The sequence below is a fragment of the Bos grunniens genome, chromosome 28 (genome assembly GCF_055505025.1).
Source record: "Bos grunniens cultivar Pamir isolate PY7600 chromosome 28, Bosgru_T2T1.0, whole genome shotgun sequence".
NCBI classification, from domain to species: domain Eukaryota; kingdom Metazoa; phylum Chordata; class Mammalia; order Artiodactyla; family Bovidae; genus Bos; species Bos grunniens.
In genome coordinates, this window is record NC_141192.1 from 17,875,590 (window position 1) to 17,900,799 (window position 25,210).

The window sequence follows — 25,210 nt, forward strand, 5'->3', positions numbered from 1 at the left end:
TAAAGATGTAAGGATAAATGTAACCCTAAGCCTGCCCTTTCTCTAGCCCTGTGGGGGAGTGTGCAGTTCCCACTCTGCCTGCTTCTGACTTCTGGGGGTGGGATGGGGAGAGCAGGAGGGCCTCAAAAGGGTTTGACGTTTATCACCAGGTGCTGGCAGATTCCAGCAAGGCTTGCCCAGTGTTGTCTGTAGGTCTACAGCACGTCTGGCCCATGTTCGTCCTGCTGCTTTTTTAAATGTCAGTAGATGCAAATTTGGTGAGTAAAGTACATATTCCCTTAACATTGTTACTGAAGTCACAGGCTTGTTAGGTATTCACCCAGTGAATGATGCTGCTGCTGCTGCTAAGTTGCTTCAGTTGTGTCTGACTCTGTGACCAGGCTCCTCCGTCCATGGGATTTTCCAGGCAAGAGTACTGGAGTGGGGTGCCATCGCCTTCTCCGAATTAATGATGGTAAAAGTCACAATTTTTGGAGGCTGAGAACTGGTTGGGGGCAGGTTCTCCAGGCCTCAAGCCTTTCTCTCCTGGGGCCCAGGTCCCTCTCCTGTCCTCCGAGATGTGCCAGCCCGAATCAACTCTACTACTCTGTCCTCATGCCTAGATTACCCTCTCCCCTCTGAGGGAATGGGAATGTGGTGATAGGAGGCCCAGGAGAGAGAATGAGAAAAGCTGCCTTCACATTTTCAGGGCTGAAATCGCGTCCTTCCTACTCTGGGACCCTATTCTCACTCTGTCTCCAAATTCCTGCAGATTCATCACCCTCATTCAGCCCTTTACCACTTACCACCTATGGGCATGGGTGCAGTGGGCTTGACTCTCCACATTGTCCTGATGTGGAGAGTCATAAACGTGTTTGGAAGTGTTGTGCACTGTTGGTAGGAATTTAAAATGGGGAAAATGATATAGAAAACAGTATTGTGATTCCTCAAAAAATTAGAACTAGAATTATCATATGCTCCAGCAGTTCCACTTCTGAGTATATATCCGCCCCAAAATCAAAGCAGAGTCTCAAAGAGATATTTGTATGCCAATGCTCATAGCAGCATCATTCACAATAGCCAATGGAAGCAACACAAATGTCCTTTGACAGATGAAAGGATAAGAAAAATGTGGTATATCAATATAGTGCAATATTATTCAGCCTTAAAAAGGAAGGAAATTATGACATTTGCTATAATATAATTGAACCTTGTAGCTTTGTGCTGAGTGAAGCAAGCCAGGCAGAGTAAGACAAATAGTGTATGATTCCACTTATGTGATGTATCTAGAGACTTTAAATTCATAGAGACACAGAGTAGAATGGGGTGGGAGATGAGGCATTGTTATTTAATGGGTGTAAAGTGTCTGTTCTGCAAGATGAAAAAGTTCTGGAGATGGGTCGCACAGCAGTGTGAATATATTGAACACTACTGAACTGGACACTTAAAAATGGTTAACATGGTAAATGTTATGTTATGTGTATTTTACCGTAATAAAAAAGAAAGTATTTGAAAGTGGTTCCAGTGGGCCTCTCGAGGAGCTGGTGGGTTTGTCTTTTCTTCGACATATATGCATTGAACATTTTCTAGAAGCCAGGCACTTTTTTAGGGCTGACATTCTGTTGGCAGAGACAGACACTAAATACAATTTGCTCGTGGCTTCTCTTTACCTTCCTTAGTGAAAAATTTACTATATTTACACTGCTACTTCTAAGTCGCTTCAGTCGTGTCCAACTCTGTGCGACCCCATAGACGGCAGCCCACCAGGCTCCCCCGTCCCTGGGATTCTCTAGGCAAGAACACTGGAGTGGGTTGCCATTTCTTTCTCCAATGCATGAAAGTGAAAAGTCAAAGTGAAGTCGCTCAGTCGTGTCCAACTCTTAGCAATCCCATGGACTGCAGCCTACCAGGCTCCTCCATCCATGGGATTTTCTAGGCAAGAGTACTGGAATGGGGTGCCATTGCCTTCTAAATGGAACCCTAATTATAGCACTATAATAATTTATGCTTTAAAACTTCTAGGGGTAATTTTATGTACTTTTTCATGTGTGTTAAAATTTTTTAATCGATGTATAATTTACATACAGAAAAATGCACCCTTTTATTAGGTGTTCAATTCTATGGATTTGAAAAATGTATACTTAAAAAAAGTTTTATTGATATAATTTACAGGTGTGCTGCCGTCCATGGGGTCGCAGTCAGACACAACTTAGCAACTGAATTGCAGATTTCCCCTGTTAAAAGTGTACAGTTAAATGGGTTTTAGTATATTCACTGAGTTGCAGAATTAAGAATGTTATCATCACCCCCAAAAGAAACTCTATATCCACTAGCATTCACCCCCATCTTCCCCTGTCGCCCAGGCCTAAGCAACTCATTTACTTTCTATTTCGATGATTAGTTTTTTCTGGACATTTCGTATAAATGTACTCATACAATATGTGGTCATGACTTGCTTCTTTCACTTACCATGACATTTTTGAGAACCATCAAATGTGGTAGCATGGATTAGTACTTCATTTTTTTAATTGACAAATAATATTTCCACTGTATGAATATACCATGTTTTATTTATCCATTCATGTGGATGGACATTTGGTTTGTTTCTACTTTGATATTATGAATAATGCTGCTATGAAGATTCATACATTCATACATTCATTCATTCATTCATTCATACATTCATACATACATTTCATTTCTTGGGTATATCTTAGAAGTGGAATTACTGTGTCATATGGTAACTATATGTTTAACATTATAAGGCACTACCAAACTCTTTTCCAAAATGACTGTACCATTTTACAAACCATCCAGCAATGTATGACGGTTCCAGTTTCCCCACATCCTTGCCAGTACTTGGTATTGCCTGCATCTTTGATTATAGCCATTCTGGTAGTATGAAACAGTATCCTGTTTTATACTTCCCTAATGACCAATAGTTAAAACAATTTTTTTCATAAATGCTTATAGGGCATTCATATATCTTCTTCGAAGAAAGCTCTATTCAGATCTTATGTTCATTTTTTAATTAGGTTTCATGAGTTCTTTATATATTCTAGATGAAAATTGCTTATCATGTATAGGGTTTGTAAAATATTTTCTCCCAGTTTGTGGGTTGTCTTTCTACTTTCTTGATAGTGTCCTTTGAAGCACAAATATTTAAAAATTTTATAAAGTCTAACTTGTTGATCTTCTCTTTTAAAACTTGTATTTTTGGTGTCATATCTAAGAAGTCATTGCCTAATCCAAGATCATGTAGATTTACTTCTATATTTTCTTCTAAGAATTTTATAGTTAGTTCTTCCATTTAGGTCTGTGATCTACTTTGAGTTAATTTTTGTGTATACATAATTCTTAAAAAATTCAGATATTACGGTATAATTTACATTCAATAAAATTCACCATTTTAAGCATACAATTTAATTAGTTTTATGTAGGTATACTTTTAATCTTTCTTGATTGTTAGATTTTTTTTCCTGGGAAGTTAGGGATAGGGAAAATTGAATATATAGCCATTTTCTCTCTCTCATTTTTCTTTGCCTCACAGTTTTGCTTGTAAACGTATGTGTGTGATTATGTGGGAGTCTGTGTGTGAGAGAGAGAGAACTTTGACTTTACCATCAGCTTTTTAAGGGTTCCCACTTACTTTGGCTTCGTCTTGCAGGTCCACGGCCCCATTTCATTGTATGTAGGTTGAATAAATGAATGCAGTGATCAAGTGACCATCTATCTGCCAGTGTCTGCCCTCTGGAGCCATCAGTACTGCCTGGCCACAGATATTTTTATGCAGCTGCCCATTGTTGGGACTGAGATGGAGACTCCCCAGCTGGGACCCTGCATGGATGTGTCTGGGTTTAATGGACTGTTTTCTAATTTGTGATTCCTTCATAAAGAGCCCCCCTTGCAGGATAATTATAGAGTCCTGTATTCATCTATTAATTGGGCCTGATTTCTATGCCTCATGTTTCCTCAGCTTGCTGCCCCAGCAGCAAAAGCAGGATGAGGCTGACCGGGACACCTGAGCTGGGGAAGCAGCAGGGTTCAGTGAATTGAGCCAAAGGCCCAGGAGGTAGGAGACACTTTTCCCTTCTTACCCCTGCTCACTGAGCCGCTCTGAGCCTTCGAATTTCCTTCTGAAACATGAGGCAGAATTAAAGGAACCTTATATAGGGTGCTTAATATGCACTGGGTTTAGAAAACTACAGCTTAGAAGTGATGCTATCTGAGCACAGTAGCCCAATATGATGTTTTTTACAAGAACTTATTAAGATTATATGTTGACATGACAGTTGTTAAGGTGATGACTTTAGAGCATTAGAGGAAAGTCAGATCAGAAGGGAAGGCAGTCAAAGGTGGTTTCTATCACAGGGTGTCTGCTCTGCCACAGCTCAGGCCTCCCATCTCTTGCCCAGCCACTGACTTCCTCTGCCAGTGCTGGACTCCAGTTATACCTTTTTCCAGATGGAAACTGCAGTCTTTCATTAATTCAGAAAGGTCTGAGTGTCAGGCTAACTACTGAAAATTCATAAACCCTGAAAATTGAGGTCCAGCGGGAAGTGGGACCTCAGGGTCCCTCCCACTCAGGGTCCGCATGCCTAGACTAGTACCTGCCTGGCTTTCAGGCCACACTCATGGCCTTCCTGCCTCAAGATCAAGGAAATCAATACAAATTTTATAGGCCAAACAGAATGATTTCAGAAAGCATTTTTCAAAGTTGGATTTTATACGGAAGTCTCATAAGCTTTATTAGCTTTCAGTCTTGGCAACAAAGAAACCTGCTTCATCTTCTCTTCAACAGCCCAATATCTAGGACAAAGCTCCCTTAGGCCTCATAAGGGGGTCTAAGAGTCCCAGCCTCGGGGGCTCTTTCTATCCTATTTGGGGGGATTTTCAAGCACCATGAGGATGAGGAAAGGGAGTCTGGCCACAGGAAAGAACATCTTAGCTGAGCCTTCTTGGGAATGCAAGTTTTCCTCTGGTCTTCCAGCTAAGAGAAGGAATGACCTGAGGGTGCTTGCTGCTTCCTGGTCTAGGAGAGGGTTAATGCTTACCACTCTATCCCTCTCTTGCTTCCAAATACCAATAAGACTCTCTAGACATGATTGTTTTCCTCTTTGGGGGCCAGGGAAGCACAGCCATGAGAATTGCCCCTGATCTCAGTTCCTGGGAGAGTGCCCCCAGACACCACCGAAGTGCTAAGTCTGCCTTACTTTCCACCCTGAGGGGCTAAGAGTGGGCAAGGACAGCCAAGGTCAGAAGAAGATATGGTCATTTAGGGGTTAGGCCTCTGTTAGTAAACGTTTCTGCTCCAGCCTGGACCTCCCCCCAGCTCCAGATGCACAAATCCAATCACCTACTCCAATTGGATGTCAAATAGACATCTATAAAACTGTTTACTAATCTGTAAAACTTTACTAACCCTCACCCCACCCACCCCTCCCAGGGTGGCTATCAGGAAGATGTGCCAAGAAGTAAGGGCTCTCTTAAAACTGCTCTGGGCACCTTCTTACTTTTACCACCATTTTCAAATCTAGTTCTAACCACTTCATTCATCTTGGGGAACAAGTCATTTCATTCCACTAGAGACGTGAGTCTTCTAGACCATCCCGAAGTTCAAGACCGTGTCAGGATCCTGAATGAAAATGCAGATTCCTGCGGCCCTGCCCCAGACACATGCAGTCAGAATCTCCACCAGGGCAGGGGGCTCTGTGTTTAACTCAGGCCCCAACAGATTTGACTCTACAATCCAGTGGAAGAACCACTGTTTCACAGTTGGGCAAACAAGGCCTGTCTCAGACAAGGAAGAGAAGCAAAGGAGATAACAACCCTCCAGAGGCTGGTGTGGGAGGACTGGCCGAGTGGCCGGGAGGGAGGAGTGGGAAGGGCCCTGGCCTTCATCTGGCCCAACCCCAACTTCACTGATAAGGAAATTGGGGCCCAACGAGTGTAATGAGTCCAGGTCACCAAGAACATTCAAGAAATGTTCTGGAGTCCCCTGGTTCCCAAAGCCCTCGCCACGCCTCCTGTGTGTGTTGTGTGTTTTGTTCCTGCCTGGCAGGTCTTGCCCCTCTCTGAGCCCTAAGTTTCTTGTCCAGTCAGAGGCTTGAACAAAGTAAGTCTTTTTCAGACTCCATGCCTTTTGCTCCTGCTCCCTAGCCTGTTCTTGTCCGGAGATAAAATGTGTAATTTTCATGACTGTAGAACCAATAGAATGTGCCTTTTTTCACACACCCAAAATGTCTTTTGCAGTCCTTTAAGTGCCTGGAAGAACCGTGGGCTCAGCAGTCCTTTGCGCCAGGCCCTTCTAACCCCAGGCACTCAGGTGAGACTCTGACTCTGTGAGGTCTGACTCCCTCCTCAGCTTCCAGGGCTTCTCCTTGGTAGCCTCAACCAGCAGAGCAAAGGGAGCCAGGGTTCTTGACACAGAGGGCGCTCAGCCTGCATACCTCCATTACTGTGCTGGCAGGGGGCCTCAGACCGTCCTGAGGAACAGAGAAACACCGAGCTGCACCAGAGTCTGACAAAACCCACCCTCTACAGCACCCATCTCCCTCCCTTTTATTTCGTGGCACTAATGAGAGACATGTGTTTTAACAAACTTTTTTTTATTAGAAAAGTAAAAAACATTGCATAGGTCTTAATACTTGAACATCAAGTGTATTCATGAACAGCGAGTATCTTCATGTAAACAGTTCTAGATGGAAGATCCAGATGGTACTCCTCTGAGGGAGGGGTGCCAGCCCCTACCCCAATCAGCCCCATCCCCTCACAGCTCAACCCTTTAGTACACATCCAAGGATGGGCCACACACAGCTCCCAGGTGTATTTATTCTTCAAGTGTCAAAGATCCCCAAGTGATCCTAACACCCACCCCTTTCCTACTCTTACATTCATGCGTCTGTAAGATAGCTGCCTTGAACAGGTCAGTAGTGAAGCTATGATCAAAAAACAAAAACAAAGAACCAAACATTTGGGCCCTTCAGACCATGAGATACACGAATCACCTCGATGACCTCCCCCCCTCCCACCAGGGCCAGCTATGGTGAAACACACATCCCTCGAAGAGGCCAGAGCAGCCCAGCTGCTCTCCCGGCTCTGTCACACCACTGTTGCCTTAACTGTCAGTAACAGTAAAAATAACTGGGTACATGCTACATACACATCCAGTCAGAAGCCTGGTTGGCCCCTAAGCCTTTGTTCATGCTACAGTACTGAGGGGCAGTGCGTGCCTCCAACTGGGAGCCACCAGCTCACACCTCAGTGAGCTTCCTAGGGAAACACTGTGTTCCCCCCACCTTGACTTTTCTACCCTCAGGTGGCTGTTGTCAGTTTTCTAAGGGCAGGCACCAGTCCCTCAGCCTCTGCTTGCCCCCCACCCCAAAAGTTCAAAATTGTCTCTGACATGGGGGCGTTATCGGCCCCCCAGGCCCAAGTTCAACACTCCTCGATGAGAAGTTGCTCCGAGCTGTACAGTTTCTTTTTGATTACTCTGAAGCCAGTGCTCAGCGTCAGGGACTGGCTGAAGCCAGGGACGAAGGGAGAGTTGGCAGAGCTAAACAACCCCTGGATCTTGGGCCAGAGGCGTGAGTCCAGGCGCAGCACGAGGGTCAGCTGGAAGGTGGGCACCAGGCTGGGGTCGAGGGCCAGTTGCCCCACGCTGTGGCAGCTCTTGCCCTGCTCTACGCAGACGTCCAGCAGCGCCCCTCGCAGGCCGCACGGCTCGCTGTAGGCCAGGCGCAGTAGTTCTTTGCCCACCTGGCTCACCAGCTGACCCGGCATCAGCAGGCGCGCGGGGCGCCGCGAGCCCAGTCGGGCCTGGGCCAGGCTCTCCTGCAGCAGCTGCATCAGGCTGGCACACAGGTGCTCATCCTCGGGATCGCTGAGCAGCTCGAAGTCGGGCAGGGACACCCCATCCAGGTATGCAGAGTCTGCAAGGGAAAGCAATAGGGGAGGATTAGGTAAGAGAAGCTCCAAACGGGGGAAGTGCTGTTTCGCTAAGAAACCAGCACTTGTTCCCACTCCGTGCCTCAGTTTATGCCCCATGATAGTACCCTATACCTCAATTCCTCTCCTCTGCTTGCCCCCTTCCGCAATCCGGATTCTGATGGGATAGGAAGTCTAGGTGGGCTTTGACTCCTAGCGCGGTGTTTCCTCACCTCCCCGGCCCTTCTACTCGCGTCCGGCTCCTGCCTACCGCTTACCTTCCTCCGGCCCAAAGCCACTGTTGCTGCTGTCCAGGGATTCGCAGTCCGAGCTCTCCAGGCTCCCGCAGCGGCCGAGTCCTTCTTCTCGGGCCGCCGACCCCCACGCTGAGCGCGGCGGCTGATTCGGGGTGGGAGTTCGGGACAAGGACGAGGACGAAGAGGACGACGAGAAGCGATCCCAAAGGCTAGGCATAGTGAGGATGGACGCCAGGGCGTCTGCCGATGAGCTCAGGGTGCTGGAGCTCAGAAGACGCTGTAAGAGAAAAGCGGTTCAGATTGGGCGTCAGTCTGGGGGCTGGATCAGACAGAGCGCTAAGACCCCCACGGCCGAGGCCTCTCGGCTCAACGATCAGCATACACAGAAGGGACACTCACCAGTTACTGCGGTCAGCGAGGACTGCTGGGACAAGTGCGTACTGCCGCTTGAATGAGTGCGCGAACTGGTGCCAAGCCCCGAGCTCTGCCCAGACCTGTCCCTTCTACCCACCCGCACCTCCCCCTAGGCCTGCCGCGGTCCCTAGCACCAGCGCCGAGAGACCTATAAGGGCTAGTGCAGAGAGGCCACACCCCTTCCGCGAGGCGGCCCAATCCAGACCCGGGAGTGTGGCCCACCTCGGCCAATGGGCTTCAGGCGCACGTTCGCAACGTTCTCTCCTGCCCAGTGACAGCCGCCTGGCCCCGCCCCCGTTGAGCCCCAGAACGCTCGGGGACGAACCCCCGAGCCGCGGCCACGCCCCCTTTCTGGAAGGGATCTGTGGCGGCTGCAGCTGCCAAGGTCCCCGAGGGCGCTCGCGGCAGGGGAGGATCAAGGAAAGACTTGTTTATTATACGGTCGTATTTCTGATGGAGGGGGTAGGCCGCAGCCGCGGGGGGAAGAGGCAGGGGAACTTGAGGGGGCAAGAGGCAAGGAAAACGGTTGCACCCAGCGTCTGAGAACCTGCGAGCTACAGGCACAATTGGGTGCCCGGCTGGATACTCGTGGGACGGCGGTGCGGGAGCAGACGTTAATCCAGCCGGCTCTCGCACACGTACCCCACGCTAACCTTGCCTTACGAAAGGACTGGGGGTGGGGTGCAAAGACTGGGCTGCTCCGGGCACCGTTCTCCCTCTTCCCGGCCGCCCCACCTGCCCGCCCGCCTATTACTCTCCAGCCCCAGGGGATGGACTAATGCGGGGGCCAGGGTCCGTGCCCGGAATGTGAGCCTGGTCCCCAAACAGTGTCCGCTCCTTCCAGCTGCCTACAAGAAGAGGGTTTGGGAAATGTGGTTAAAGCAGTATTGATGGGCCCGGGTTCCTAGCGCTTGGTTCTTGAGCTGGGAACTGACTCTCATCATAGAGACACACAGACCCACCCGCGTGCCCGATGGACCGACTGCGGTGCGGCTGTCTCTCCAGTCCGCAGCGGCGAGAGAACCCAAGGCGTCTGCTGGGTCCTAGCGCCCGTCCTCACCAAAACGCTTTGTGTAAAAGACCCGGAGAGTTGCATCAGGATCAAGGACCTAGATCTCCAGAAAAAGCCCCGGAGAGCAATCGCCATTCCCTGTTTCGTCATTCAGGCGGTGCCACAGAAAATGTGACCCGACGGCGGTAATATAGAAAACTAACAGAGATTGCTGACGGTGAGAAGAGGTTCTGACAGATTCGACCTTTATTTACTTAAGAGATTTATCAATCTGGGACACAGAATCCTGATGGAAGAGAAAACCAAACTTACATCAGACGCTCCCGTGCCGGGGCGGGCCAGAGCCTAACCAGATCAGACTGGCGGGCCTCGCTTCCGGGCAGACTTGTGCGACCAAAGACACTTGCCACTGGAGTAGTCAGGCCGCTGCCATCCACACACCCCGCTCCCATTAAAAAAAAAAAAAAAAAGACTGACCCGTGGGTCTTCCGGGTAAACCAAGACTTAAAACTGTAAACGATCAGAATTCAAACCCTGCACCCCATCAGCTTCCAGCAGATGAGAGAACCATCTCTGGAGACAAATTCATGGATAAAAAATAAATCAGATGACTCAGATTAGGAGATACCTTAAAGACTGCTGCAAAATAGAATAGTCTTTTGGCTGCCAGAGTTTCGAGGCCTCCACACTGGCCCTTTCTTCCTATTCTTCAAGCTCCAGTAACTTGCTGGGAGCCTTAAAGACACCAGGTCCTAACAGTTGGGTGAAGTGCTTGGAAGACTGAGGGGAGATGACATCCTCTTGAAATTACCCTTTACTGAGGTGAAAAGAAAAGAGTTGGGGTGACCTGTATGGGTGTGTCTTTCTGTCACTCAGAGTAAAGATCAGGGAATTAGTCTATCAAGACCGTTCTCTCCTCCCAGGCTGACTGGACTGGGGAGACAGCAAGAGACAGAGTGGTTTTCTTCTCTCTCCCCCATTCCCTGCATGAAAAAATATTCTGAAAAATGTGGAACACTAATCTATGAAAAATAGAGGTTTTGTAAGCAAAAGAATCCAGAGTTATTCTAGAAAGGTCAGTTTACTAGGAATCATTCATTCATTCAATAAATAGCCATCATGGAAGTAGTGTGTTGTGGAGCCATATACTGTGTGCCAAGCAGCTTTTTTCATTCACTGTCTCATTCTGTTAATAAAACAGCTTAAAACACACACACACACACACACACACACAGCTTTTTATAATTGGAAAGGGTTATGTTAAATGAGCACTGGATAATTTTGTTTCTTAAAAAAAAAAAAACTCCATTAATGTTGTCTCATTGTTTTCAAAAAGTGATGAAAAAAGGACAGGCAGTCTTAACCTTAAAGGTTTTTCCCTTGTAGGAGAGAGTAGGCTATAGGGTAAAAGACCACCCAGGAGGAGGCCTAGCTGCAGGGGGATGAGGGTGGAGGGCAAAATGGCTTCTCCACTGACATTCTTCACCCATACTGTTGTCTGTTAGGAGAACCTTTGGATCTAAAGGGGAGTTTCTTAACAACCCCTCTGAGGGGCCTGGTTGAAGGGTCTTGGTTCATGCTGTGAGGTGAAGGGTCCTGTGAGGTGAAGGGCAGGATCCCTTCCCCAAGGCAGTGGCTGGAAAGACATTGTTACCATCTCACATACTGAAACAGATGGGATGAAGGGGGACCCCAAAAGGTGGTACTTGCAGGAAGGAGACAGCTACATCTCCTAGCTTCTGAGCCAGGCCTCTTCAGAGCCTTTAAAGATCCTATGAACCCCGCATTTGGTGTGCTTCTCTCCCTCTCAGGCCTAGGCTGGCTGCTGGTCAGGCTTGCCTGGACATGTTTCCACCAGCAGATTTTGAGACCAGCTCTGGCATCCCATCCTCCAGGAAGACCTCCCCAGCTGGTGAATCCAATTCACCATCCCTTAGATGCCCCTCCTTGGGTCATCCTTGCACCTCATGCGCATCTCTGTTAATAACTGTTTCCACTTTAGTTTTCTCGCTGGACTATGAGCTTCTTAAAGGTGGTGTTCTTCCCTCTCTCTCTCTTTTTCTTTTTTTTTGGCCACACAGAATCTTAGTTGCCTGAACAGGGATCTAACCTGTACCCCCCTCTATGGGAGAGCAGAGCCTTAGCCACTTGGACCACCAGGGAAATCCCTGTTCTACTCAACTTTCAGTGTAAAGCACATAGTAGAGGCTCAGTGAATACTCCTTGGATGAACAAATGAATTAATGGATAAAGCAAGAAGGTGGATTCTCTGAGAACCGCAGGCCTACATTTGGATTTTCATGATCTGGTGGACTTTGGGGTAGGCCTTCAGAAGAACTGCTTGCTACCTTTCTATCCCATTTTTGACAAGTGCTGCCAAAAGTGTTGGATGTATCCGAATATTTCCCTTCTTCCTTTGCTCAGGTCTAGCAGCGGGGCTTCCAAGATAACCTAATTCTTTCAGTTGGAGTACAGTCGGCAACCCCAGGAAGCTGGGGAGAGAGGTGCATTGTGGGAAACGCACACATTGTCAGAGAGGGCTGACTTGTGGGAAATCTTTTAAAGCAATTTGTACTTTCCTTTCGAGTGCCTTAAAAAAACTTAAAAAAAATTTTTTTTTACTGAGATGAAATTCAAATATAAAATGAAACTTTTTAAAGTGCACAAGTCACTGGCATTTAATGTGTGCACATGCTGTGCCCTCACCACCTCCGTCCATTCTACAATATCTTGATCATCCCAAAGGAGACCCTGAGCTCACCAAGCAGTCACTCTCTTCTACTTTTGAAGTTTATATTCCTGTGTTGGTGGTAGTACGGATGTCCCTTTGCACAACTCCAGAGGGCATTGTTAACCATTCAAGTCTGTGCATTTACATGTGTCTTCTGGGGAAAGCACGCCTAACATAGACACAGTGTGCAACATGGAATCTGCGCCAAGCGACCCTGAAAGGGAGATGGCTGAACTCCCAGCAGCAGTGGGCTAAGTGTCACGTCCCCTGTGACTCAGGCCTCTGGAGTTGGTAACCAGGTCCCAAGTCCCAGTCTCTGTGGCCAGGGCCCTGCCCATGCAGACACTCCGCATCTTCCCAGGCTCTGCTGTCTTCCCGTAGGACCCACAGCAGCCTGCAATTTAAAGTCAATGAGCACTCACCCCTTGGCCACCTGCCCCTCCCTGTTCTGGTGGTTTCTGTCCTGCGCACAGGTTCCCAGGGCCTCAGTCTGGCAAGTTGCTCCAGTCGGGTTTGGGGAGTTTAACCAGATCTTGGGGTGGGAGTGTGGTTCTTGGAACCCCAGAATTCAGGATGGGAACCCCTGAAGGCCAGCTGGCATGCCTGTGTGGCTGTGCTTGGGGCGCCTCCACAGCCCTTTGGAAGCATGTCATTGAGGGGAGTGGAGGAGGCTGGAGGAGCGTGGGGGGTAGGGAGAGGGTGGAGCGGTGGTGGGAGGTGGGGACAATGAAGCCAGCAGAAGTGTTCCCAGGACTTCTGTGGCTTTTTTACTTGAAAAACAAACAACTTGGTCAAAATAGCAAGATTATAAGTGCACCTGGTTTACTAGGAGGGCTGTGAAAAGCTGTTGACAGCTGAGGACTACCGTAGGATTTTAACTGTGCTGTTGGAGGGATAATTAAAAATTCAGTGAGGAATCTTTTTGCAAATAAAGCTACTTTTTGAAATGGAAATACTGACAATACATTGTATTATGCAGCCTTTCAAAGAAGCTTTTGAATTGTATTATCTACTTATACCCAGAGGAATGAACATAATACCATTCTACAGAGGAGCAAATTGAGGCCCAGAGTGAGTGTCCTATAATCTTTCCATCAACTAGTGGCTTTTAAGCCTGATTGATAATTAGAATCTTCTGTGGAACTTGTAAATCATAGAGTCCCACCTCCCCAGCCCCCATTCTGATTTGGTAGGTCTGAATGGGACCCTTTTGTACAAAAGCTCCTCGGGAGGTCTTGATGCTCTTGTTTAGTTGGGATGTCTGCGAACTGAGGACTGACTTCTCAGGAAGAAGGGTAGGCCCTGGAAGGAACACTGGGTTGGCTCCCCAGCCTCTCTGTGGGTGGGGGGTGGGTTCGGGGTTGGTGAAATGGCAGACAGCTATGGAGAGTAGGCCTACTTGTGGCAATGGTGAGCTCACAGGCAGCCAGTTCTGCTGGGCTCCCAGGTTTCACAGGAAGCCATTTCCTCTGGGGACAGGACAAAGGGCCGAGGGAACCCCAGGAAAGGCTGGCTTGTTAAACCACCATGACAAAGGCGGAGGATAGCCTGAGGCTCCTGCAAGAATTCAGGTTACCCGTTGCACTGATGAAAGTCCTGACAGCCTACCAGACCTCACTGCTCCCCTCCTCGTCTCCCATGCAGCTAGAATTGCCCATGGGACCCAGACTCCAGGCACTGTCTCTTTTCTCACTGACACACTGCACTGCTTCTCAGGAAGGAATCCCATCTGCGGGGTCAGCTTTTGGCCAGCTTCCCAGAATCCCTCTCCCATCCTAGCATCTGAACTCTTATGAGAAAAGAAAATAGTGAAGTGGAGGGAGGGTGAGGCAACACCCCTCTCCAGTTAGTACCCAAAACTGCTTTCTGAGGCAAGCCCAGGTCCTATGAGGGGACAAGAGTCAGCTGACCCCAATTCAGGCCATTTGGCTGCTAAGGATGAATAGGGTACTGGGCTGTGGCCTGAAGCAGCCCCTAGGAAGCATAATGTCTTTGAAACTCAGTATTTTCATTACAAAGTATCATTTTATTTTATTACTTTTATTACAAATAATATAATCTTGCATTCTATTTTATATTTTATCTGTGTAGGGGAATTTGTGTTAATTTTAGTAGCAAACTTTAAAATGACTTAATATTAAATTTCTTAATCTTCCCTGCCCCCACAAAAACCCTTTTTAACAAAAGATTCACTGCGTTTATCCTGTGGCTTCATATACTGCTGGGGATTTTCATACCCCAGTTTTGAAAACCCAGAACTAGAGAGTCTCAAAGGCCTATTCAAGCGCCACAAAGATCATAACAAAGAAAAAAAAAAAGATTTAAATTCTATGGAGCTCCTTTTCTAAAACTCCCAGGCCTGACCTGTAGGGTGGTGGACCATCTGGAGGAGGCCTGCCAGAGAAGGTAGAAACAGACGTCCCAGTTCAGTCCTTTCAGTGTGCTTGCTTTTTGAGGGTTTCCAATTGCCATATATCAAAGGGGGGAGGCGGGGTCAGGTTGGGCTTTGTTCCCTCAAGCTGGGGGGTGGAGTAGGGGTGGGGGATGACCAGGGTGATCAGAAGCTGCTACCCTGGGGACAGCCTGAATCTGGGCTTGCTGCCTGCCTGGGAAGTAAAATGAGCTCACCCCCTCTACCCCCGCTGCTACACACACACACAAGAAAAGAGAGACCAGGGGGGCTGGCCACCTTCTGGGTACCCCCTAAGGGGCTGAGGTGAGGTGAGCACGGCTAGATTAATACTCAGCAGAGAGAGAAGTCAGTCCTCCACTCTCAGGATTCTTCTTCAGTGGAGTGAGTGAATCTTAAAATCTTTGAATGTTAGGGCCTGCAGCCCCAGGGAAAGTGCCTCTTTTAGGAACCCCCTCCCCACTTTATGGATAAGGAACCAAGCTGGAGAGCAGGGAGCCTCATGAGTTCTCCTAGCAATTAGGCCTTATTCAATCTTCAAGAACTTTCTTTTCCCAGGCTTGTAACCCCTTCCTGGCTCCTGTCAAGTTTCTTAACTTCCCTCAGAATTGTGGCTTTTCTCTCTAGTGGCCTTAGTAGCCAAAGGCTTGAAAAACTCAAGTCTGTGCAAAAAGGCAACCACCCAGGGTCTGCATCCTGGGTCTTTGTCTGGAATTCCTTGGCTTGCTGGTGATGACAGCTGCCAGTTCCACCTGGCAACACTGCCACCTCCTCACAAAGATCTTTGACCTTTCTGGAACTCCTTATGGTTTTAAAAACACTCATATCTTTAGCATCTTCGTAACTCTGTCAATAAAAACAACTTTTATTTGCGTAGTGTAGACAGGACAGGCCTCATCAGTGTCATTTTACAGGTGAGAAAACAGGCTTGGATAGAGGCAGGGACTTGCCTAAGGTCACATAGCCAGTCGGCAGACTGGAGCCATGACTCTAGATCTAGGCTCATTTCCTTGATTCCAAGCCCCTGACTGATACTCTTAGTTGTGAGCCAAAGGAGACTGCATTGCTGGGAAAGGGGTCAGTACATGCTGGGGACACATGGTGTAGAACAGGTGGAGTGAACACCTGGAGTCGACATGATGTTGTTGACAAAAAACTTTCTCTGCTGGTTTGGCTCTTATTTTATCTGATGAGGCTCTTCCTCCCCCTGCAGAATTCAGCAGGGCCCAGCAGTGCTGACTCAATGGCAAAACAGTGTCGCCCAAGGGATCACCTTCAGCTAAACAACCTCAAGCCCAGAAGTGACAGTGATTCTGTCACGTTCCCCCATCCCAGCATCCTCCCTGAGAGCTCTGGTCTCCTCTAGGAAGGCCCATCTGTGAAGTGGTGCGCTGAGGGGTCTCTCCCTGCCCCATCTGTTCCTCTTGTAACCCACAAAGGACAGAGTCTGACAGAGGAAGCTAGAAGCCATGGCTCCATCTTTTTGTACTTAAAAATCAAAGGCAGAGAAACACACACACACAAATCTAGACCTCTAGATTCTGCTCTGGGAAGAGGTGAACTTAAGAGCTGAATTGACTTCCCTAGAGCTGAACCGACTTCCCTGCTGTGATTGGTCTGCAGTGGGGGCCAGCGGGATGGGGGAAGGGAAGACCCTTCCTCCCTCTCCTTTCCCCTCCCACCCCCTACCCTCAACCGAGGTGCGCCCTCTGGGGAGTCTGGCAGTGGAGGTGACAGATGCTAAGCAGCTGACTGGCGAGGGGGTGTCCATCTCCACGGACCCCTTGGTGTGTGCTGAGGGGAACGGGGACGTGACTTGGAGAACGTGTGCGTGGGGGACGAGGAGAGGGGAGGAGGGAAAGTGAGACAGGGGAGGAGGGCCGGGCCAGTGATAGCTCCGCCCACTGCGGGGGGAAAGGAAGGGGATGACTCCTACCGTCTTACAGGAAGGCGGCCGGGCTGCGGAGATGCTGAGCTCAGCGCTACGGCCGTTGGGCTGCTGGGTGGGGGCAGGGCGAGGGGCCGGCCCCTCTCTCGGTGAGGGCAGAAGAGCGGGGAGAGAGGGAGGGCGGAGAGGCTGAGGAGGCCCTCACAACCCTGAGGCTGTAACTCTCCTCCGACCGGGTCTGCTAACAAAGCGGTCTCTGTTGGGGTAGGGGAGGCCTTCTGGGTTGCGCACAGAACCCTTATGAGGGTGGGCGGGGGAGTGTTTGTGAGTTACCACCCTACACCCCGACTTAGGTGCAAGAATTCATGGCAGAGGCCGAGCGCTTGTGCCCTCTGACCCCAGGATTTGTTCGGTGGAAGGAGCGCACGGAGAAGTGCCTGCTCCTGTAGGGCTGCAGGTCAGAACTGCCCGGGCCAACTCCAGCCCATGCAGGAAGGGACTTTTATTTAAGGTAACCTTATAAAAAAGCAGGGAAGGTCAGCTTGGGAGAGGAGCGAAGAAAACTTTGGACCCACTGGCACAAATGGTTACCTAGGTCAAATGGGTGGGTGGCTGGCTATTTTTGAGCTGACCTACATACCTATTTGCCTTTTTATCTTTTTATTATCACACGTGGTTATTATGGGAGCTTTTCCTTAGTACTCGGTGCTGCATTTACTGAGGGCTGCACAATGAGGCTTGTTTGTCATTCTCCCAGAAAGTTTTAAGAGTCTCTGGCCCCAGGAAAGGACATCAATAGGCCAGCAGAAGCTTCACTAAGTTGCTTCTCAAAGGAGCAGGATCTGAACCCAGATGCACCAGTCCAGAGACAATTAGCCTTGGAGGCCAGGAATAACATTCAGATTTGACAGCAATGTCCCTGAGTTTTGCCCAGGCTGGTTTAAAAGCTCCCTCAGCCTGGGCCTCATTGCTTGCCAAAGTTGACCCGTGGTGCTACAGCCCCACACTGGCAGGTGAGGCTTCTTCCCTTTACAGGTGGAGAAAATGAGGCAGAGACGAGTTGTGGACAGAACTTGATTTGGGAGTTCCTGCTTTGGTTGTGGAGGTAACTTTGTTATCTTAAGGAGAAACAAGGAGAGCCTAGAACTATTTTACTATTACTCTGCTTCCCACTACCTTTAGAGCAAGTCTGGCTCCATACCTCGGCCTCACAAACCTCCAGCTTGACTATCTCTAGCTGCATCTCCTTCCTGAAGCTAGGAGGGGAAAATCACAGATGGTTCTAATTACCTCTGAAATGCTCTTACATTTTCCATAAAGTACAGTATGCCTGGCTTTGTGTATACAGCTTTGCACAGTAATACGTATGTAGATGTGCAAAATATATACAGCCACATACAGTGGCTCACAAAGAGAACATCAGCAAAGTAAAAGCATATGATTTACAATATTTTTAATCACGCTAAAGAGAAACAGACATGTAGACTTGGAAGTGAGACTGGCAGAGGTAACATTTCTGTCTTCTCCCACCTGGTGCCCTCTCTGGGGCATGAAATCTTTGGCTCCCAGGAGGAGAATGGGGGATGCTTGCACTCCTTAAACTGCTCTTTTGTGCTTGGATTTTCTTCCAAGGCTGGTATAGTTGACTTTGCTCAGGTTCCCTGTGGGTTACTTTTCCTCTGTGAAGTCAAGTATCTTCCCTTCAGCTTGTTCCCATCTTCACACAGATTACCCTTCCCAGATCCCCTTCTAGCTCTTGTGATTCATACTCCAAGCTTGTCTCAGCTCCGGGCCCTCCAGGAGCCCTTTTTGAACACACTTGGAAAGTTCTACATTCCCTGGCTGGTGAGTGCAGGACAGCGAGTCCAGCCCAGAGCTGCCTGCCTGTGAAGCTAGTGCTCAGTTCTCAGAGCTGTGGATGAGCTGTGCTCTCTTCTCACCTGATGTATATTGAAATGATCCTCTCCTGGGCGTGATGCTCCATCAAGTTGTAAACTCCTTCAGAGGTCACCTATTTTAAATCTTTAAACACCTAACACCACAACTTGCCCCAACACACACACACATATGTCCCTACTTCTGTATGTTAGCTACATATGGTATGTGCTCAGTAAGTATTTGGCCTGGGGAACTCTGCTACCACTGAGCTCTGATAGCGTGTCTTACTGTCACAGAAAGTTAAAACTGAAAGGGGGATTTCCCTTCTCATCAGCTGAGAAGAGTAAAGGGGAAGTGGCCTAGAATGGAAACCAGATCCCACGGTCTGCCAGCTTCACAGGCCCTCGCTCCTGGTGGCCCCCTCCCATCTCCTTGGTTGTTTCCTTTCAAAGCCCTCATCCCATATGTAATTATTCATGTATTTATCTGTGTGGATGTACAATGCCTTTCTTTCCCACTGAACTGCAAGCTCTGAGAGGCCGAGGTCTGCATCTGTTTCATCTCAGAGCTCCAGTGCCCGGCACAAGCCAGGGCCCCAGAGTTCTCAGCATACAAATATGAAAAAAGAAAATGAATATCCACGTGGCCTGAGAACCTCCTTCCACTTTCCCAGGGCAGCACTGAGATTGGCTCGAAAACTGCACAGTTGATAGGCTGTCCTTGTCACGACCTCTAAGGCTAACACCCTGTCCTGAGCTTAAGACCAAGGAGGAAAGATAAGACACCTCGTGTGTAACCCTAATGCAGGGAAGACAGCTGATCCAGGTATGATAGACTGGGTGTTGCAATCCGGCGGCGGTGTGGAAGGCAGATTGGAAGTTTGAGACCAGAGGCTGAGAGTCAGTTAGATAGTGACAGAAAAAACTGAAAACCCCCTTGAGTGTCTGTGGCAAATAGTTAAATAAGCTCCAAATCATGGAGCATTATGTGGATGTTAAAAAGAGTGAGGTCAGTTTTGGAAAAATGCCCAAGATATGTCGTTAGGTAAAAAGGACAAGTTGCAGAACAGTTTGTATCCTCTCATCTCATTCTGAAAGTAAAACAGAGGACACTCCCCAGCAGACACACACTTAGATGTGCAGAGAAAACATCTAGAAGGATACTGTCCACAGAGGTTATCTCTGAGGGACGGAGGGGAGGAAGAGGCTTTTACTTTTTCACTTCATATCTTTTTTTGTTTGTTTTTCAGGTTAAAAACTAAGGTTACCTTTATTTTGCTTTGTAGAGACATTGGAAATTGGATTTTTATCATGAGCTTGTATTACTCTCAAAGATTTTGGGGTTTTTTTTTTTTGCTATTGAAGGACTGCTGATGGGGTTTGGGGTTAGACAGAGGTGGGGCAGAGCTGTGGCAGTGGAGACCCAGTGGGAAGGGGCCACTGACAAGATCTGGACAGAGGGAGGGAGGGTCTGGGACAGGTCTGTGGTTCCAGATGGGGAGAAGTGAGGATGGCTGTGGAGACGATTGTGGAAGCACGGGGCAGTGTAGGAAAGGCTCGTTCAAGGTGACTGACCTCCACAGTGCCTGTGACCCTGGGTAGGTGACAAGGAGCCCAAGGCCAGGAAACTAACTTTTGGGAACAAGGGCAAGGAAAGGAAGAAGGTCGACCTTTAGGACCCTACGGATTCCTTGGCTGTTTCACCATCTTTGAGTACAGACCGTTCTTGCTGCAGCTTGGAAACAAATAGAGCAAGGAGGGGCCAAAACCAAAGGCAGCAGGAGGAGTCGGTCTTCCACTGGCCGGTTGCGGGTGTGGCCTGGGTCTCTGCCCCACCCCCACCCCCACCCCCGCCTGCTCTTGTGGGCACACGTCCAGGCTCTGGTGAAAGGTCAGGGCTTCTGGCCCCTTCTGGAGGCAAAGCAAAGGAAATCAGACTCGAATCAGGAGCAAAGGAAACCAGAACCCAGCTGTTCATGGGGAGATTGGGAAAGAGGGAGCTGAGTTGGGGCAGGAGAAGTTTCTTGGCTCAGATAAGCCCGTCAGAGCCTGGAGAAGGTCAAAGATGAGGAATGTTCTGTGATTTCTAAGACAGCAGCTCATTTATCCCGTGAACACTTGCTTGGAGCCTGAGTCTGGTGCTAGGGCTGCCACCGTGCACGCTGGGTACAGCCTCATCAGAGGGACTGTGTTTGGAGTCCCATCTCCACATCTCCCTACAAACGTGCCTGTGAAAGGAAAGGGGCACTTTCACGGGCCTGTTCAGCCAGCACTCCAGCCCCTAAAGGAAGTGTTCTTTTACAAATCAAGAAACTGAGGCTGGGAAAGACAGTGCCTTGCCCCTGACCGCATGGTTAGGACGTGTTAAAACTGGGATTCGAACCTGGGTGTGCCTGTGTCCCACTTATAATTTGGTTGCTTGGAGCTCAGAACACATTTTCCCATCAAAATAATGCTGTAAGTGGTGGTTTGGTTGCCATAATGGCCTAGCTCACCCAGGGTATAGCTGGAATTAATTCTATGTTTCAGTGCGGTTGTGGATGAATCAGGCTTCTGTGGGCTAGCCTGGAAACCCACAGGAGAGGGAAAATGCATTTCAGGGTGTGCCCAGCTGGGAACTCTTGCCCTTACCATAGCGCCTGATTCAGGGCAGTCAGGGGATTGGTGGCTCAGGGAGCACTTGCTCATTTCCAGAGCTCTTCCAAGCCAGCCCTGGTGAGTTCTAGCTGTTCACTGGACGGGGCAGAGCACTGGGCAGGTTTGGGGTTTCTAAGACAGGGAGTGTTACGTGAGAATATGCACTGATTTTCAGACTCTGACCATCTTAGTCCTCTCCCTTCTGTCCTTACACTGCCTCTCAGCTTCCTGCAGTCATCTTTTATCTTCTTCCTCTAGGATGGATCCTGAAGACAAGATCTAGGATTTATTTTCACCACTAAATCTGATGTCTGTCTGTGAAGTATGTGGGCAATAATGACTGCACAGGGTTAGAAGTGATAGAGATCAGAGCAGCTGCTAAGAGAAGCAAGGATCCATCAAAGCTTCTAGAGTGACTTCAGGGAGAGCAATCACATATTCATTCAACAAACATTGGCTGTGGGTTTGCTGGTCAGTGTACTCGTTCCTTTCTTGGCACTTCTGTTGCCAAAAGAATCCTGGGAAGGACTGAACATGGGTCTCAAACCCAGAATCTTAGCATTGGAAGAAATCTTTTTCCAGATGGAAACTGCAGTCATTCATTAATTCAGGAAGGTCTGAGTGTCAGGCTAACTACTGAGAATACATAAATCCTGAAAATTGGGAAGTGACTTGCCCAGCATCTCAGCTCAGGGTCCCCATGCCTGGACCAATACCTGCCCTTTCAGGCCACTCTTATGGCCTTTCTGCCTCAGGATATATCCCAGTCAGCTTTTAGGATTCCTCTGATTTGGAGCCTAGAGCCTAGGGGAAGGCCAAAGGGAAGTAGCAGGATTCCTTTCTCATGGACAGTAACAACAGCTGGACTCTACCCTGAAGTGAGAACTAGATTTCCCACTGGTGGGGTTCTGAAGACAGAAGACATTTCTCAGTTCTTTCAGTGAGTCACCTGCTCTCTAAATTCAGGTCTTCACAAGTACTATTACCTCTGCTGGAAGCTCCCTTTCCCAGCCTCCTTCCTCTGGCTAATTCCTAACTCCCCTTTGGGTCTCAGTTTGAAGAGCTCTTCCTCAAGGACTTTTCTGGGCCCTCAGCGTCCTTAGGTCTCCCTGCTCTGCATGCAGTCACAGCACTCCTGACTTGCTCTAGGATAACCCTGGACCCTTGGAATTGTTCTTGCTTATTGAATGCGTTTCTTTCCAGAAGACTCTGATCTCTAGGAGGGGCAAACACCATGGCCGCCTTCCCTTTGTTTGTATGTTTGTTTTTAGCAATTGTGTGCCCTTTATCAATCAGTGCCTACTTAGTACACAGTAGGTGCTCAATGTGCAGTTGGGAATGACTTTGCTCCATAGCTCCAGGCACGGCCTTCTTTCTGGTGAGAGATTTCCATTCAGGTCGTGAAGGTCGTTCAGCAACTGTTTACCAAGGACCGGCATACCCACAGGATACAAGGATGATTTGGAAAAAGAGGTTCACCGTCTGGAATTGACAATCCAGAACTCATTTTGAAAACTGTAAAAAATCTCTTCTAACCAGAGTGCTTCCAGCCCCTCCTAAGGCCCCTTTCCTGCTCTACTGGCCCATTGATTCTTGGCTCCTTGGGTTGGGGCCCAGCATATTCCTCTGAGTTTCAAGACCTACCCAGGCCCAGAACAAGCCAGGCCTGCTGTGGGGCTTCACACAGGCTCCTGGTGGCAGGTCCAAGGAGCTGAGGCACAGGGCAGACAGCACTGGGTTCTCCAAGCTCCTCTGGACAGTGCTACACCACATGCCTAAGCCTTTAGTTGTTTTGGAGAATTTGTTAGGAAATCACCTTTTCATCAAATTCATCTGGAGAGAAACTTTGAGGGTAAAGGCTTACATTCATTTTAATGATTTGAAGTGCTGGTCTTAAAATAGTTATCCCTGAAGTGTCGGGTTTGCACAGCAAGTAAAAGACATTACTCTGCCAACAGAAGTCCATATAGTCAAGGCTATGGACTTCCCAGTGGTCACATATGTTTGTGAGATCTGGGCAGTAAAGAAGGCAGAGCATCAAAGAATTGATGCCTCTGAACTGTGGTGCTGGAGGAGACTCCTGAGAGTCCCTTGGACAGCAAGGGGATCAAACCTGTCAATCTTAAAGGAAATTCACCCTGCATACTCATTGGAAGGACTAATGCTGAAGCTGAAGCTCCAGTATTTTGGTCATCTGATGTGAACAGCCAACTCATTGGAAAACTCCCTGATGCTGGGAAAGATTGAGGACAGGAGAAGAGGGTGTCAGAGGATAAGATGGCTGGATGTCATCACTGATGCAGTGGACATGCACTTGGGCAAACTTTGGGAGATGGTGAGGGACAGGGAGGCCTGGCATGCTGCAGTTCATGTGGTCGCAAACAGTCTGACACGACTGGGCAACTGAAGAACAAAGTGTCAGGACATCTGGGTCCAAAAACCTTGAATTTCTGATTTTGGTTGTTCCTCCCAGTTTCCCAGAGCCTCAGCTTTGTCATCTGCAGGATGTTTTGTCGTGAGGAACATGAGATGTTACTACGTGGCAGTGCCAAGCAAGTTGAGGACGCTTCATGATGATCGGGAACATCAGTGCCCACAGTCTGGTCGTGGGGCCTCACACAGTAGGGAGGGCACAATGGAAGTGGCCTCCTGGGGTCCCACAGTGGGCTTCGTGTGGTGCAGGTGAGCGAAGGCTGAGGCTAGTGAGAGGCAGCACTAGGACCCAGGGGCCGAATCTGGAGCGGCTCAGCTGGGTAAGTTCACAGCCAGAACACAATGTTCTCAGTGTACCCACAGGAAACCCTGAAGAGGAGAGCTGCACATGGCCTTCTGCTGGGTGTGTTCTGGTCCTAGCCTTTTATTCTTTTTCCTAACCTCAGTCCCCACTTTCACATCCTGTGACCTGCAGAGCTGCAGGGCCCCACCCTGCTGGGCTGGTCCCAGGCCCTGGGAGAGCAATCAATGCAGGAAGCCCAAAACCTGGCTGGCCTTCACCATTTTCAAATAAGACCGTTTGCTTCTAACCTTGGTTTCCTGAATCAGCCCTTTGTGATGGAAACTTTTCACGGTGCGGAAGGCAGACACAGGGGACAAAGTTGGGTTTCTAGCTGAGGCGAGGGTCTTGGCTCAGAAGCAAGGGAAACAGCTGATACCTCTGAACCACCTCCTCCCTTCCTCCCTGAAGGCCAGACTCCACCTGGGATGGGGCGAGGGCCTCCACGGCTGCTGCATAAATCAGGAGGAACTGGGAGCTGCCTGGGAAACCAGGGCCAGGTTTGGAGCAGAACGTTGTATGATGTGGTTCCTAGTTTTTATTTCCACGAATGCTATAATATGTTGTCCTACCGAGCTATTTTTATTGAATGAAAAGATTTTAAAAAAGCAAACCTCTACAAAACCAATAGCCCTCTGTTACAGGGAAGGACAAGGTGAACTTTTCACTTCCTTCCCCACAGCCTATCAGCTCATCTGCGGTTTGGTGTCACCCACACTTCCGTGTTATATTCAATCTCAATTTTTGCCTCCTTGTTTTTGAAACTGCAAGAGCAAGGCTTTTAAACTCATGTTGCTCCTGCATGTTGCATGAGACTTGCAAAAGAGTCTTTTTAGTGAGTTGTCACAACTGATTGCAGAGAGGCTAGATGCCAGCCTGGAGGCAGAGGTAAGCCCAGAGAGTAAACAGTAGGGGAGTCTGTGAGCAGCCAGCACCACCCAGCTGTACTCAGCAACCTGAGCTGTTGGGGGCAGCAGATAAGCAGCAAAGCTCTTCCTTTATGACACCCACAGGTCTGCCTCCTTAATGAGGGGCCTGGTCATTGAAAATAAACCCTGGTGCTTATATTATGCTCCATTAATAAGGCTTTTTCCACTCTAGCATTTCAGAGTCTTTTCCCAAATCTTGATTTGTAAGAGAGTTTTAGTATGTCCTCCCCAGAGGCTGATAGAGATTCGACTGGGTGCTTCCCAGACTTGTCCAAGCTCAGGGATTCCCTTCTTAGAGAAGGAACTTCCCCAAAGCCAGCACTACTCCTACTCCGGGGAAGTAAGCACAAAGCTTGCAGCTCCCAAAGACCTGGGGT

The 25,210-nt window shown here is 48.7% G+C and overlaps 1 protein-coding gene across 1 annotated transcript; it reads right to left on the reverse strand.

Annotated features, from left to right (window-relative positions):
• Window positions 1–6,570: 6,570 nt before the first annotated feature.
• DDIT4 (DNA damage inducible transcript 4) lies at window positions 6,571–8,702 on the reverse strand. Its single transcript, XM_086382145.1, has 3 exons — window positions 8,562–8,702; window positions 8,184–8,439; window positions 6,571–7,910 (listed from the first exon to the last, which is right to left on the reverse strand). The coding sequence occupies exons 2-3, from the start codon at window positions 8,377–8,379 to the stop codon at window positions 7,417–7,419; spliced, it is 690 nt and encodes a 229-aa protein (XP_086238271.1). The 5' UTR covers window positions 8,380–8,439; window positions 8,562–8,702; the 3' UTR covers window positions 6,571–7,416.
• Between the last annotated feature and the right edge of the window lie 16,508 nt (window positions 8,703–25,210).

Bases quoted from the DNA above. Each gene is read 5' to 3' on its own strand.
- DDIT4 (XM_086382145.1), bottom strand. From the start codon at position 8,379: ATGCCTAGCCTTTGGGATCGCTTCTCGTCGTCCTCTTCGTCCTCGTCC. The intron at 7,911-8,183 runs GTAAGCGGTAGG...TTTCCCTTGCAG, and splicing joins TGGCTTTGGGCCGGAGGAAG to ACTCTGCATACCTGGATGGG.